At 45.6% G+C, this 16170-nt stretch overlaps 2 protein-coding genes across 4 annotated transcripts in view; one reads left to right on the top strand and one right to left on the bottom strand.

The window, feature by feature from the left end:
- LOC132874365 (von Willebrand factor A domain-containing protein 1-like) overlaps window positions 1–9654 on the top strand; it is a 31329-nt gene extending 21675 nt beyond the window's left edge. For 2 of the 3 annotated variants that reach the window (XM_060910493.1, XM_060910495.1), the window contains exons 4-7: window positions 3800–4084; window positions 4882–5157; window positions 7388–7663; window positions 8006–9654. In XM_060910493.1, coding sequence (XP_060766476.1) covers window positions 3800–4084; window positions 4882–5157; window positions 7388–7663; window positions 8006–8031 — 863 coding nt within the window. In that variant the 3' untranslated portion in view covers window positions 8032–9654. The remainder of the gene's footprint in view (window positions 1–3799; window positions 4085–4881; window positions 5158–7387; window positions 7664–8005) is intronic. The other variant, XM_060910494.1, reaches the window with a different exon arrangement.
- A 2152-nt stretch (window positions 9655–11806) lies between these two features.
- LOC132874231 (olfactory receptor class A-like protein 4) lies at window positions 11807–16170 on the bottom strand. The gene is made up of 3 exons (XM_060910220.1): window positions 16084–16170; window positions 12468–12977; window positions 11807–12286 (listed from the first exon to the last, which is right to left on the bottom strand). The coding sequence occupies exons 1-3, from the start codon at window positions 16168–16170 to the stop codon at window positions 11828–11830; spliced, it is 1056 nt and encodes a 351-aa protein (XP_060766203.1). The 3' UTR covers window positions 11807–11827.

Below are 16170 nucleotides of genomic sequence, written 5' to 3'. Positions count from 1 at the left end.
GACCCTGGGGACGCTGTCGTGGGTTCTTGGTTCTGGTGCAAACCTCACAGGACAGGACAAATGACCTTACTTCCTTCTCCATGTTAGGCCACCAGAAGCGTCTTTTCAGGAAGTCCAGGGTCCTCCGAGCTCCCGGGTGGGCGGTGAGAGGGGAAGAGTGACCCCACTGGAGAACCTTGGCCCGGGCTTGATGTGGGACGTACAAGAGGCCTGGTGGCCCCGTCCCAGGACCGGGGTCCTGGCGTTGGGCTCGTCGGACAGCCTCCTCAATACCCCAGCGGACAGGGGCCATAATCCGGGACACAGGGATAATAGGCCCGACTTCATTCTCCCTGTTAGTGGCAGAGAACAGTCTGGACAGTGCGTCAGGTTTGGTGTTCTTGGAGCCGGGGCGGTATGAGAGGGTGAAGTCAAACCGACTGAAAAACAGGGCCCACCTAGCCTGTCGAGGGTTCAGTCTCTTGGCTTGCTGGAGGTACTCCAGATTCTTGTGGTCAGTCCAAACCAGGAATGGATGTTGTGCTCCCTCCAGCCAGTGCCTCCACTCCTCAAGGGCCAGTTTGACCGCTAGCAGTTCTCGATCCCCCACATCGTACCGGAACTCAGCAGGACTCAGGCGGTGGGAGAAGTAAGCGCAGGGGTGCAGCTTTCCTTCCGAACGTTGAGAGAGCACCGCGCCGACACCACTGTCCGAGGCGTCCACCTCCACGATGAATGGTTGGGAGGTGTCCGGGAGAACCAGAATGGGTGCCGTGCAGAAGCGGTCCTTGAGGTCTTTGAACGCCTTTTCTGCCTGAGGAGACCAGCCATAAGATCCACCTGTCCCTTTGGTGAGGTCAGACATGGGTGCTGCCACAGAACTGAAGTTCCTGATGAACTTGCGGTAGAAGTTAGCGAATCCTAAGAACCGCTGAACCTCCTTAACGGACTTGGGAGTAGGCCAGTCCCGGACGGCCAGGGTCTTGGCAGGGTCCATTTGGAGTTGGCCTGTCCGTACAATAAATCCCAGAAAGGAGACCTCGGGAACATGAAATTCGCATTTCTGGGCCTTGGCGAACAGATTGTTCTGTAGCAGCCTCTGGAGAACCTGGCGGACATGGTGGCGGTGCTCCTGCACGGTCTTGGAAAAGATAAGGATGTCGTCGAGGTAGACAAAAACGTATAGGTTAATCATGTCCCTTAAGACGTCGTTGATTAGGGCCTGAAAAACAGCTGGTGCGTTGGTGAGTCCGAAGGGCATCACCTGGTATTCGTAGTACCCAGACGGGGTGTTAAAGGCAGTCTTCCACTCGTCTCCCTGTCGGATACGGATGAGGTGGTATGCGTTCCGTAGGTCCAACTTGGTGAAGACGGTGGCGCCTTGGAGCAGGTCGAAAGCTGTGGACATCAGCGGAAGGGGATATCGGTTGCGCACAGTGATCTTATTCAGGCCCCTGTAATCAATACATGGTCGGAGCCCCCCATCCTTCTTGCCGACAAAGAAGAAGCCGGCTCCAGCAGGTGAAGTGGAGGGTCGAATAAACCCAGAGACCAGGGCATCTTTGAGGTATTCCTCCATGGCCTTGCGTTCTGGCTGAGAGAGTGAAAACAGTCTGCCACGAGGAGGGGTAGTCCCAGGGAGCAAGTCGATGGCACAGTCGTAAGCCCGGTGCGGAGGAAGAACGGCGGCTCTGCTCTTGCTGAATACCTCCTTGAGATCCCAGTACTCTGTGGGAACTTGAGATAACTCGGTGAGATCAGGGGGCTCAGCAGGAGACACAGGAGAGCTAGAGAGCAGACAAGAGGCATGGCATGCAGGGCCCCATTCCACAACCTGGCTTGTTACCCAGTCTATGCGAGGGTTGTGGCGAGTAAGCCAAGGAAGGCCTAGAATAACTGGGAACTCAGGTGAAGGAATCAGGTGCAGGGATATTTCTTCCTTGTGACCTTGAGACTGGAGGAAGACTGGAGAAGTAACTTGGGTGACTCTTCCATCACCTAACGCTTGGCCATCGAGGGCAGACACAGACAGAGGGACTTCAAGAGGTGCAGTAGGTATATTGATGCTTTGGGCGAAGTGAATATCCATAAAGTTCCCAGCCGCCCCTGAGTCTATCAAAGCTTGACAAGAGTGGACAGACTCACCCCAGGAGATGGAGACCGGGATGTAGATTCCTTGACCAGGGAGTCCGGGAGAGAGGGTAGGCCCCGTCACAACCCTCCCTCGGCTGGACGGGGCGGTCCTTTTCCCAAGAGTTCGGGACATGATGCTCGGAAGTGACCAGGCTTGCCACAGTAGATGCAGCACTTGTCCCTCCTTCTGCGCTCCCTCTCAGATGCGGAGAGGCGAGTACGACCCACTTGCATGGGTTCTGGACAGTCACTGAAGGAGGTAGACGGTCTCCAGGTAGAGGTAGGGAGGCTGGGGGGGCTCAAGGCTTGGTGGCGTTCTCTCATCCTGTTGTCCAGACGAATAGCATGTGAGATGAGGGTTTCGAGGTCACTTGGGCATCCAATAGAGGCCAGACCGTCCTTGATGGGGTCAGACAGACCATGGTGGAAGGCTGACACCAGGGCAGTCTCGTTCCATCCACTTACTGCTGCGAGTGTTCGGAACGAGATGGCGTAATCTGCGACGCTTCCTCCTTGCCGGATGGACATGAGCTTTCGGGCTGCGTCGGTACTGATGTCTGCCTGATCGAAGACCCGAAGCATCTCTTCAGAAAACAGCTGGAAATCAAAGCACTCAGGTCCCTGTCTTTGCCAGATAGCAGTAGCCCAGGCTCGCGCCTTACCAGCTAATAAGGTGATCACAAAGGCAATCTTGCGGCGATCCGTAGTGTAGGTGGTAGGCTGAAGCTCAAAGGTGAGTTGACACTGGGTAAGGAACTCTCGGCACTCACTGTGCTTGCCGTCATACCTCTGTGGTGCAGGAAGGCTGGGTTCGCGAGGTGAAGAAGGCAGCATTGCAGGAGGCACTGGAGCAGGAGTGGGAGCTGGATCAGGAGCAGGAACTGGATCAGGAGCAGGAGATGCAGGCAGAGATGTCAGCTGTGCCAGGGTTTTCCCAATTTGCTGAAGCAGTTCCTCGTGGCGAGCGAGGGCCTCACGTTGGCTGGTGAGCGTACGTCCATGAGCGTCCATGGTCGCTCCGAAGCGTGTCAAAGCTGCCATAATTCCCTGAAGGTTGGCCGGGTAGACAGTTGAAGCAGCCTCTGCTGAGTCGGTCATGACGGAGTCTTTCTGTTAGGGTTTTGCTGGGATTCGAACCTGGTTCGTTGGTGTGATAATCCAGCAAACCCCCACTAGGCCACCAGGGGGATGACTCAAATGCAGAGGCGTGAGGCGGAAGTAGAAAAAGAATCAAAAGGTTTATTTAAACTATATACACTATATACAGGGCAAAACAAAAGACAAAAAAAAAACCAAAGAGTATAATCCAAAAGAAAAGCAAAGTGCAAAAATACAAAAGCTAAGAAGATCAAAAAACACAGTACAAAGGAAACTGGAGATAAACATAACAGCACAAAGACTCCGTGACAAGAGGACTGAACTCAGGGGTATAAATAGACAAACTAATTAAGGACACAGGTGAAGATAATTAGGCAATTAACACAAACACAAAACACAGGAACAGTGGCGGCCTCTAGAGGCCAAAATAAACACGACATGAAAAGGAAATAACAGCGGCCTCTAGAGGCCAAAACAGTCCTAGTCCTAACAAGATTCTGGATTAAAAGATGTTCACCTGTTGCTTTTATAAAGTCTCATGGTGTTGGAGTGTTTTTATCCACTGCTGTGTGTCCTTTCCACCTCTCAGAGCTGATCTGCACCAAGTGTCTTCACGTACGCGACGTGACTTCCCAGAGTGCCATGCTGCACTGGCAGCCCATTCTGATTCGTGGACTCGGTCACTACGAACTCCAGTACGGTGAGACAGGGCGGAGCATCGAGACGTACCGAAAGCTCACTCTGTCACCTGATCACATCTGGATTGAACTCACCGACCTGCAGCCCGAGACACACTACAGCGTCCGGCTCACAGCACACACACCATACAGCACGCACAGCAGAACGCTCAGCGCCAGCTTCACAACCCTGCCAGGTGAGGACGAGAGTCTGCACACAGATTCCTCTTTTTGTCACAAAGGCTCATTCCGTCTGGCTGTCAGAGGCAGAATCAGCGCTGTCTAAAGTGGTCAATGACATACTGCGTGTCTCAGATGGTGGATGTCTTCCTGATCTGGCATTGCTGGGATTGAGTGCAGTATTTGACCCTATTTTAAAAGACATTCTTGAAACCATGCTGAGACAAGTTCTGTTTTAAAGCTTGATGAAGAGACAATTTCTTTCGAGTCAGAGATTCTTTAGAGTATAACAAGTGCGATACAGTTATGCTGTAAAGAAGCAAACAAGTTTCTGATTGAAGCCCAGTATTGTTCTCACTATACAGTGTATACACGTTATGTAATCACTGACAAATTTCTCATAATGTTCTGCACTGAAAAGCACTTATATTTTTCAGTGAATTATACTCAGCAGCACGGTGAGAAGAAAGGGAAGGGCATAGAGAGCTAAAATACTTTTGGGAGCAGGCATTGATTGATGATAAAGCCTGCTTGCAGTAAAGTTGCTGATGAAGTAAAGATTAATGGTGTTTCTGTGAAACCAGATGCAACAGTTAAGGCTCCTGGGATACCAGTTTCAAATTTTAAAGCTATATATTAGCATTTGAGAAAGTTCCTGTGCGCATGCTAACCCTGTGTGATACTGAAAGACTCTCCAGTGGTCGACTGTGATGTGGTTCCTAATTAAATTAGACACAGTAATGCAAAGGAGTTAACACAATCATGATAAAGTTGTTGTTTTTTTAATCATTGTATTTCCTTCTCTGTTGTGTAGAAGTGTTGCATCCTACAACAGTGGTGGTGTCAGAATCTGGTCCGGACTGGCTGCGTGTGAGTTGGTCCCCGGTTCAGTCGGGACGGGTTGAGTGGTACCGGGTGGAGTTTGGGCCAATCCCACGTGGGGATGTACGCTCTGTGATGTTGTCCAGGTCTGAAAGCAGCGTACTGCTCACGCAGCTCCAGACCGACACACACTACCTCATCACCATCAGCGCTGTATACTCCTCCAGCCAGGAGGGGGCGATTTCCGTTAAAGCCTGCACTCAGGAGGGTGAGAGAGTTGCACTGACTGGGGCAATAATTTTTTTTTAATATATATATAATATAATGCTTTCATCAGTTTCCCCTGGTGACAGAGAGGCATGTTGGTGGTGAGAACCATGCTGCCGAAGTGCTTGGTTTGGGGTTTACATGCTTTACAGAATCATCTCAGCTTCTTCACAGGGGAGCAGAGCACTGAAATAAAGTCTGAGAATCTTCATCAAAAAATGCCTTCCAGAGTCATGCAGAGAGAGTTGGATGAGGGGAAGAGACAGGTGCATTAAAATTAAAAAATATATATATTGCGATATTATTTAAAGAAATGGCCTCAGAAGAAAAGATATTGAAACAGAGGACAGAAGAGAAGAGAGCTGAGGTCTGGAGTAGGTTACATGTCCGACACAGGGTCCTTTGGACAAATTTTAATGTTTAATAACTACATGGTTCCAAAATACCAAAATTTTCTTTGCTCCGCTTTCGGGTTTGAGGATTAACGAATAAGATGAATCAGTAATTGAGGTTTTTCACCCACGTGACCAAGTCATGTGATGCTGCCATTTTGGACGTCACGGCTCGAATCAGTTTGAATGCGAGGAAGGCGACAAACGAAAAACATAAAAGAAAAAGGAGCGAGATGCAGAAAACACCTTCACTATCCAGCGACGTAGGGCATTTACAGGGCGAGCAGAGGGAGAGGTATTTGCAAAAATTGAGGTTAGCAGGCTTAGAGAACGACGTTTACCTGCTTCCACCAGGATTGTTCACTGACGTACGGAAGTACATGAAGCCCTCGTCTTTACCTGAGTTCGGCCCACATGATCTGTATACCTATGTCGTTAAAAACCCATCGCCATACACAGGTATTGATCTGAAAGCGTATAAGAGTTTGGATGCCTACAAATATTTTGTGTCAGGCTGGGTAACATGCCTACATCAGCGGGTCGTCCCTGGAGCCGGTGGTCGCCATCTTATTACAGCTAAGGTTTGTTCACATTTTCATTTACTTTCGGTCCTCAGGATAAACAAAATGTTATTAAATGTCATTGAAATAACTTCTTAGTCTGTTGAGACATGGCCCGTTATAAATTTGCTGTTACCAGGCAATGACCAAGAACTGTATTATTAGGGTCGGTGTCTGTGTTGTAGCAGTGTACTAGCAGCTAGCTGTTAGCACTAGCTAATGTCAACAACAGTAGCTGGTATGTTACTGTAGCAATGTTTACGTTCAGTCATTTGGATGACTGTTAAAACCTTTCAGTCTCAAGTTTTTCCTTTACTGTATTTACTAGTTTACTGTAATTATGATCCAGCAGCTATATACACCGGATCCAGTGTAAATAGCTGCCGGAGCCGACGTCCGAGCTTGCCGGAGCTAGCGCGCTCGGGCAGGCTGGGAGCTAGCGCGCTCGGGCAGGCTGGGAGCTAGCGCGCTCGGGCAGGCTGGGACGTCGGCTCCGGCAGCTATTTACACTGGATCCGGTGTAAATAGCTGCCCAATCATAATTACAGTAAACTAGTAAATACAGTAAAGGAAAAACTTGAGACTGAAAAGTTTTAACAGTCATCCAAATGACTGAACGTAAACATTGCTACAGTAACATACTAGCTACTGTTGTTGACATTAGCTAGCTTGACCTTCAAAATGGCGGACACCGGGGCGTCACGTGACCCTGTGACGTCAGGTGAAAAACCTCAATAGGGGAAAAAAAATTCCAGTCGGTGCAGCAGCAGTGTTGGAGCTGAAAGTCAAACGTTATTAACACAGCCGGATGTTTCATATTGAAAAGCATTTTTAAATATAATTCACTGTGTCCTGTGTCTGCTTGTGCACACACTGCGTGTGACTGGAGTCTTCCACTAGGCGAGGCAGTCGTATTACAGACATATTGCTAATGCTAGCAAGCTAGTCAACAGCTGTGAGTACTAACAATAGCTATGTTTGTTGTTTACGTTCATTATGATAACATCAGGTGTTTTCTTACATGTGAATGAGACATGAGGTGGTTGGATATGACACGGACATGCTAAGCTCCTCCCCTGACACTCTCTCTCATGGACTCGTCCTGCAGCAGGAGTCAGGCACTGCGCATTCAAGTGGCTTTGGAGGGAGGCCTGAAGGGAGGGTGTGGGGCTTTTCAGTTGGATACTTTCAAAATCTAGTTTACTTTTGCTTGTTTCTCCAAAATTACCTCCCCTAGTTATAAGTGCATCATTTATGACACTGTGTTATTTATTTACAGTTCTCCCAGCCGTACATGACCTTCAACTGACGCCGATGGGCTTCGACTCTGTCAAAGTGGACTGGATGAGTCGGGGACAAGGGGCGGGGCTTCAGGGTTACTGGGTGAAGTGGGAGACGGGGGAACACTCTTCATCACTGTCCTCATCATCGCGTTACGTGCCTGCTCATTTGCTTTCCACCGTACTGACACACCTGAACCCTACGACCCGTGTGTGTGTGTCTCCAGTGTACAGAACGGCACGTGGCGAGGGGCTATGCTGCACTACACACACAGGTACAGAAAGGAGAGAGAGAAAGAGCACAAGAGCAGCTGACCTGAACACTCAGAGTGGATCTCGAAATAGAGAACAGAAGAGCACAAGGTGCCCTGAGCTGACAGGAAGTAGGCGTTGCTCAATGCTCATGGAACTGAAGTGTTTTTATACATGACCGTTCCTCTGCGTGCTGACTTCACTGCTCCACGTTTACCAGTACGTGACAATTCATGACACGCTGCTTTCGTTTTTAATGACCACTCTCATGTAGACTGCTCTGTGTACTCAAGTCAGCTGCCCTCGCACTCTCGATTAAACACTGTTTCAATACCATCAAGGTGATTTTTTTTTTTTTTTTTCAGGTGAATGTTGTCAGCTTGGATTATAGGAAGATGCTGGAGTTCCTCCTTCTGTTATTTTTACACAGCACAGTTTGCAACTCATCATGAAATACTTGGAGTGCTGTGATTTTGTGTTGTCTGTTCATCAACTTTACAATGTGCATGAGGCTTCCATCACAGAGTATCATGTAGGAGTCGATCAGTTTTTGGTATCTGAGCGTTTTTTACCACAATATCGGGCCAGTACTCCATACTGGTATCGGTACTGATGTGTCCCTCGTCGTTATGGTCCAGCAGAATAAACTTCTTTCCTCAGCACACTTTTAGTGACCTGCTGACTTTTTCTCACACATGGCTTTTACTGTAATAAAGGACCGTTTCATTTTAATGGAACAAAGTGCCGCTGCCTTCTTTGTCTAACACACCACATGTCTGTTTCTTTCTCACAGCTCTTTCGTGAAAAGAGAAAAGGTTCCAGACTCCAGAGGAAGAACAACAACTGGCTTTTGGTGGAAAAGGACAGAAGAGGACCTGTTTCTGGTTTTATATCACAGAGACTGACTTTCACATTGCCTTATTTCGAGTGTAATTTATGTTAATTAACATCGCTGGTGTGGAACAGTGGTAATAATGAATATTATTTAAAATTTTCTCAGAAATCCTGTCAGATTAGCATGCATAATCTGTCCAGCTAATGTTAGCAATAAAGTCCTGTCAGGTTAGTTCCTGTTTAAATGACTTTAAAATCCTCTCAGAAAGCTCGTTAGCTTCCATTATTCAGGTGGATCCAGTAAATATTATGAACATTGATGAATTTTATTTAAAATTCCCCCAGAAACACTGTCAGGTTAGTTCATGTTAGCTAACTAGCTTGTATGTGCAGGGAATATTTTGGACATTTCTAAATTTGTCTCAGAAATCTTCCGGTTAGCTTGTTGCTCAGCATTAGTCATGAAGAGTTCTGAAAATTACTTTAAAATTCCTTCAGGAATACTGTCTGTTAACTCATGTTGGCGAAATAGCTTGTATTATGAACATTTTAAATCAGACACTCGGAAATCCTGTCAGCGCGCTCAGATTTCTCGCTAGCAGCCAAGCATTCGCGGTGAATCTCACTTTATAATCCTCTCAGCAATCCTGCTGGATTTGTTGATATGCGAATAGCTGTTAGCCTTACAGATTCGGAAGTTGTCATGAAATTGACGAGAGCTAAGTCATACAATACCCGAAACATTTATTTTAATTTCCGTTTAAATCCGGAGCATCGAGTGCTCGAATATAGTCACTTCTTAGTGTTCTTAAGAACAAATAACCTAAATTATATTATAGACAGATGTACAGATTTACCAAATTGAAAAAAATAAATCATGTTGTATATAATTAAATGGATGAAAAGTGAGTCATGTCTGGTGTTGACGGTTCGGTCTGTTGGCTGGATTATCACCCCCGAGGTGGTGTCAGAACAAAGGAGAGAAAAATCTTTACTTCATCTTCACAACTGACGGTGTGACCTGAAGAGAAGCCTTCTGGATCGAAAGAGGTGATCGATCAGGATCAGTCGGAGATGCGAGAGGTTAAAGATGAACGAGTGAAGGAAACAAATCCATCTTAATGGCTTGGTGTGATGAGGTCTGTGGGGTATCAATAAATTAAATCAATCCCTGCCTTCATTCACAGCCTTTTTAATTTTGATTCTCAGACACACCCCCTTTGCAAGGCTGCTTTGCACACACTGCCACCCAGTGGCCTTTCACACAGTTATTTCTCTCCAACAGCACAGAATTCCATGAAGTTAAACTTACATCATACACATAAGACATTTACAAAAGAGGGAAGCAAACTTTTGGACTGATATAAGTTTAATATTTCACTACAGATACACATTTTTTGGAGACAACTATAAAAGCAAACTCACTAAACATCCAGTGCACGTCTGATAAAATCCATTCCTTTGTCTCTCTCATTTTGTCCTGAGGGTGTACAAACATTTGCTCTCAACTGTATGTATTCCATTTCACTGAATCACCTGCACTTTTTACCTTTTACACACCAAAGGTTAGGAAAGATATTTAACACACAATATTTTAAGGTTGTAAATTGGGATAAATTATATAAGATAACAGGAGGGCCACTAAACGTACAGATTTGCATCATTTTTAATTTCAGAACATATTGAATTATCGTGATGTATTTAATTTCTGTCGATATTGTCGTAATTATTTCATCGTTCAGTTGGAAAAAAAAGGGTTAAAATCTTGAAACAGCAAAAATAAACTGATCCATTTGTTTTATTTTATAATGAGGGAGCGATGGTGAAAATACCCAATCCCGTGTGAGTACGGCAGAAGCGAATTGCAAGCGGCACGGTCATGGCGCTAAACGCAACGCGGTTACTGTTGACTGGGAAAAGGACTTGAAGCGGATTTTCTTGGTGGTTAGCTGTTGGCTTTTTGTCACCTGACTGACAGTGAATGGTTTTCAGTAATGACATCATGTAAATGAAGGGAAATATAGCAGGGAAATGATTTACAGTCGTGCTACTCCCATGTCACCCAGGTGGGGATGGGTTCCCTCAAGGATTTTTCCTCGTGTCAGCTTAGGGATTTTTTCCTCACCACCTTCACCTCTGGTTTGCTCATGAGGGATACGTTAAAAATTAAACATTTATATCTAGAATTTATATGTTTTTGTACAGCTGTTTTGTGACAATTTCCATTGCTAAGAGCATGACATAAATAACATCGTATTGAATTCAGTTGAACTGAATGCCTGTCCATTACTGGTTGGTCATTAGTGGCTGTTCATGAGCAGCTGTTCATTAGTAGTTGGTCAAGGTTGGCTGTTCATTGGTGGCTGTTTGTGACCATGCATTAGAGATTGGTCATTAGAGGCTGTTCATTAATGACTGTTCAAAGTTGGTCATTGGGGTCTGTTTGTTGGAGGTTGGTCATTGGTGCCTGCTCATTTGTGGATCTTCATGTGTTTGGCTGTCAGGTTTTTTTTAGTATTTTAAGCCAGTGTGTAATGTGTGATGTTCACACTGAACTATTTGATTTTAAATTGTTTTCTGAGTGCTATAGAATAAATTGACTGAGGGGGCATCATGGCTCAGGTGGATAAGGCACCATACCATAAATCCGGGGACCTGGGTTTGATTCCGACCCGAGGTCATTTCTCTCTCCTGCTCATTTCCTGTCCTGTCTCTACACTGTCCTATCCAATAAAGGTGAAAAAAGCCCAAAAAAATATTTAAAAAAGAATAAATTGACTGACCCATTTTATACACACACACAATCTTTTTTGTTTTGTTTTGCTTTAGTTACTCTTTGACACACTCCAAACTTCCCAGTTGCTTACACATGTTTCTCCTCACATGCACACACAAATCTACATGTTTACACAGGTGATTATTACGGTTATAGTCGTATATCTAGTAGGGTTTCTGTTGTACTGACTGCTCGGGCTGCTGTGCAGGCTAGTTTTCCAAACAGGGAAATGCTCCGCTATTTTTTGCTTCAGATTTTATTTGATTGTTTCACTTTATAGTAATATAATTTAACAACATCATTATCATCTAGTGCTAATTGAGGGGTGCAACAGAAATACATTTGCCCTATCATGTGTAGGTTATGAGTTCGAATCCTGAAGATGCCACATCTTTGGATCAGCTTTTCAAAACCAAAGCTATCAAATAAATTCCAGCAGAGTGTTTCCCTGTTTGGAAAATATCCTGCATCGCTGCCTGAGCATTCAGTCGCCACAGGATGTATGAATAATACGCCAACTGCAGAATCGTGTTGACGTATATGATATGAGGTTGTGTTGATGCCCTCAGTGCTGAAGTCACATCATCACATTCTTTGTTTGTGCCTCTTGTTTGTACGAGATGGTGGTGCTCTCCAGCTCCTTCTTCTTCTTGGCCTCACTGTTGGTGGTTCTGCAGCCCACCCAGATGCCCAGCTCCTGCACCATTACCATGATCCTCTTGCGCAATTTGCCATGGCCGAACGCCACCACCATGGGGCTGAAGCCCCCGAAGACGGAGGAGGAGAACTGTGAGATGGTCAGCAGGCCCTCTGTGTGCTTTCCACCATTGTAGTTGTAATAAGTCACAGCAGTCACCTGCAGCACCCAGCACACGACGAACAGTGCCACCAGCATCAGGATCACCTGACCCGCTTTCCGCTCCATGTGCACGCGAACCGCTCCGCTCTCCACACCCACCGTCACCATGCGGATGTGTTTAGCCAGTGCCTGGAGAGTCGCCAGGTTAGTACTCACCATCAGCAGCAGAGGCAGCACCTGGAGGAAAACAGCATCATCAAGTAATTCTGAATTCTCTCTGTATCTGTCTGTTTTCATACATAATGTTCTGTCTGTCTGTCTGTCTGTCTGTCTGTCTGTCTGTCTGAACAAACACCAGATTGTGTAAGCTCTCTACTGCTGAGCTCTGCACTGAATGACAGTTACTTGGTGCACGAACCTCGTTGAGAATGAGTGAGGTGGAGGCAAAAGCCTCCCCCTGCTCTTTGGTTGGGAAGTCCCACGTACAGCCGAGCAGCGGGCGCGTGGTGCAGCTTATCACCATCAGTTCGGACGTAGAATTTCCATGGATGTGTACGGAGTATATGGCGGCGGGTAATGAAAACGCCAGGTTGGCACCCCAGACGAATCCCAGCATCAGAATGGTACGTCTTCGGTCCCTCTGGTGTGCCAGCGGCCCCACAGCAACATGCTTACGTGTCAGCATTGTGTAGTGAAAGATGCTGAGGGTCAGCGTGGTCCAGGTGCCCACGGAGCGCCACCACACCCACAGCAGCATGAACACTCGGCACCAGTCTGTTTCTAGATACAATTCCAGACCCAGGTCCCAGATGAAGATGGGCACGGTGCGGAACAGCGACGTCAGCAGGTTCGCTAGTGCTAGATTGAGCAGGATCATGTCAGACGGAGGCATGTGACGAGACAGACTCTCCAGGGAACACAGTACCACCTGAGAGAGGGAAAGGGTGGTGGAAAGTACCAAAGTTTGGCATAGTCATGGGTAAAGATTTCTCATGACCTTAATGTACTATGTATACAAGATATTCCTGGTAGAAACAACAATGAATCTATTTTTGTATGTTCCTTAATACGAAAAACCTCCCTGCAGCATTTTAGTTTCTCACTGGTTTATATTTTGGGGAACTGAACCCACCTCATTGACAACCAGGTGTCGTGGAAATAACTGAGCAAGTGGGCATCAGTAATGAAATGTTAGGGTGGGAGTGGGCAGCGTGTGGGCAGCATGCAAAATATATCCATCATCTGTTGCTGCTTATCCTGTGCAGGGTCACGGACTGGAGCCCATCCCAGCTGACTATGGGTGAGAGGTGGGGTACACCCTGGACAAGTCACCAGGGCTGACACATAGAGACAAACAACCATTCACACTCACATTCACACCTACAGTTAATGTAGAGCCACCAATTATCCTAACCTGCATGTCTTTGGACTGTGGGGGAAACCGGAGCACCCGGAGGAAACCCACGCGGACACGGGAAGAACATGCAAACTCCACACAGAAAGGACCCCATCAGCCACTGGGCTTGAACCCAGAACCTTCTTGCTGTGAGGTGACAGTGCTAATATTAAGTGCTAGTATTAAGCCCCCATGCATAATATAATCATCTGTTATCCAAACAGTCACACAGTTTCTGCTCCCAATGCCACTGAAAACCAAATGCAGAAGTTTTATCTGAATGTTATGGTTTCTGCTAAACCAGAACCAAGACAGGAAGTAACAACAAGAAGTGAAGCAACATTGTCCTGTGAGTGTGAGAAATCTCTTCGCAGATTCTGATCTGTGAACTGAGAGATACAAAGGATGATGTGGGTGTTAATGACACACCTGGATGTAAATAGGAGCAAAAACATCCAAAGTAAAGAAATGAGATGTGCAGCAGATTTACTTGAGCAGCTCAAATATGTTTGTGGTTGAACGTTGCACTGGTGTTGCAGTGTACATGTATAGAATGTCCAAACATCAGCCAGTCCAACACAACGCCGGTCATCTGAACTTTCCTCATGACTGGAATTTGTTTTGATATCATATTGACATTAGTATACATTGACAACAAACCCTTAATATAATAATCAAACGGCAATTTTCTTTTTCATATGTTTTTGTAGATCGACATTTAAAAAAAAAACCTGAGTGCCCCAAAATCTGTAGCTGGGTTTCTGTAACTGTATCATAATAATAAACACTTTCCTTTTTTCTCTCTTGGACTTATAGAGACACAAAATGATCATGTATTAGAACAAGGGCATGAATATAAACCTGTGACTTGCAGCTGCATGATTGTCAGAGCTGCTGTTCTGGAGAATTAATCAACACTTTCTGACCAGTCGCAAATCCAACAGTGCTGTGATCTGAAGAACATTAATTCATGTTCAGTGTTTACAGTTTAAAAGGTCAGCGAGCTTTGCATGTCTGAGGAACAAACCCAATTTTAAAAACGCACTCAGCCTTGTGTTTGATTTTCATATGTAAAAAAATAAAGCGTGGTTAAATATCATATCCATGTGTTTATGTGGCTGCCGTGTAACAAAGCCTTTGTTCTGAGGACTGAATCAGGCTGAAATCAGATCTCCCACTTTTATGAAACGGTGAAAATGTCACGAGCCTCCGTGGCTGACTGGAGGGGACCTCACGCTAACATCTAACATGTGATACCTATAGACACCAGTTTAGTGCTGAACACACTGCATTCGTTATCATGAACTGTCTGTATTTAGACCCCAAAGCAGGTAAAAAGACAGAAGCAAGGAGAGCTCGGAGAAGCAGAAACTGAAGGGAACAGAGTTGTGAAGAAAACCAGAGGAAGCTGGTGGAAATCAGGAGACAACTGGAGGTGCGACGCCATCGCCAATGTCTCCTGAGATTAAAGAGGGAGCTTGAGGGCCGGACCTTTCAACTTCGAGCCATGAACGTTGTGGGTCATGATGAGGCTCGTGTGTGAGGTGTGAGCATGACGGCATCACCTGCACATTCAGCTGAACAGAAGAAAGGTGTCTGTGCCGTTTTAAACAAACTCCGTTGATTGTGTTTAAAGCCCACTTGAATTGAACCTGCTCTACATATCATACTCTTTATGAAGGTAAAAACAGGAAGAACATTTCCACTGACTGTTCAAACATCTGCCACGAACTGGAACATCAGTGGTTTTATGATTTAATCATAGACACCAGTAAACCCCATTAGTGTGTGGATGCTTTGAACTTTGGTTCTTATTATCCACAGTATTTCAGCTTTTTAGGTTTATCCGTCAAACACTGATTTCCCCTTCCAGATATTATGCTTTGCATTGCACAAGTTTACTTTTGATAGAATTGTTCATTATAGCAACGTTTTATTTCTTTATTTACTTTTTATTAAGAGTTAATTCATCCTCAAAACATTACATGCTGCTGGCTTTATACTTTTAATAAACCAAAGCCCTTTGATTCATTAAAGGAAAAGCCTCATCATTTGAGTTCATCAATTAATCTGAAGACATCACTGATCTCGTCAAAGAAGTTCTGCACTCGGGTGAGAACACGTTCCAGCGTAACTCTTTAAGGGACTGTCTCTCATGCCATGACTGAGTGTAACTGAATTTTACACAGAAAAGTTTCTCTGAAATTATTAGCCTGAATCTTAATTAGTGTTACAGTCATACAAAAAGACACATCCTCCATAATTCCACTCGTTAATCTCAAAAAGGCTTACTTTGGGTTGTTTTTTAATTTTTTTATTTTGTGATTTCTGACATTGTATCACACACAAAGGTACCACACTGGTCCTGAGGGTTCACTTCCTCAGTAACATGAGCTGGACCCCTGAGGGCCCCGTCCCGAATCCCGTTCTGATTTTGAGAATTAGAAAAACACCAGTCTGATTGTGTTTCGGTATCAGACCCACTCTCATGTGCAATTTCATCAGATACATCTAAACATAGGACACACACACTGACTGTAACTCATTACAAAGTATTGGCACCCATTCGTCATACAAAATAAAATTGAAACATGACATCAGCACATCCTGAGTGTCCTCTTAATAGCATTCCTCTTACCGTATAGATGACCAGAATATTTCCCAGAATTCCACAGAAGACCAAAATGCCAAACAAGATGGCCTCCACAATGAGCACTTCAGCCAT

This window comes from Neoarius graeffei, chromosome 26 (assembly GCF_027579695.1).
Source record: "Neoarius graeffei isolate fNeoGra1 chromosome 26, fNeoGra1.pri, whole genome shotgun sequence".
Classification (NCBI taxonomy): Eukaryota; Metazoa; Chordata; class Actinopteri; order Siluriformes; family Ariidae; genus Neoarius; species Neoarius graeffei.
The sequence above is the reverse complement of the archived record's forward strand: the minus strand, read 5'-3'. Positions and strand labels throughout refer to the sequence as shown.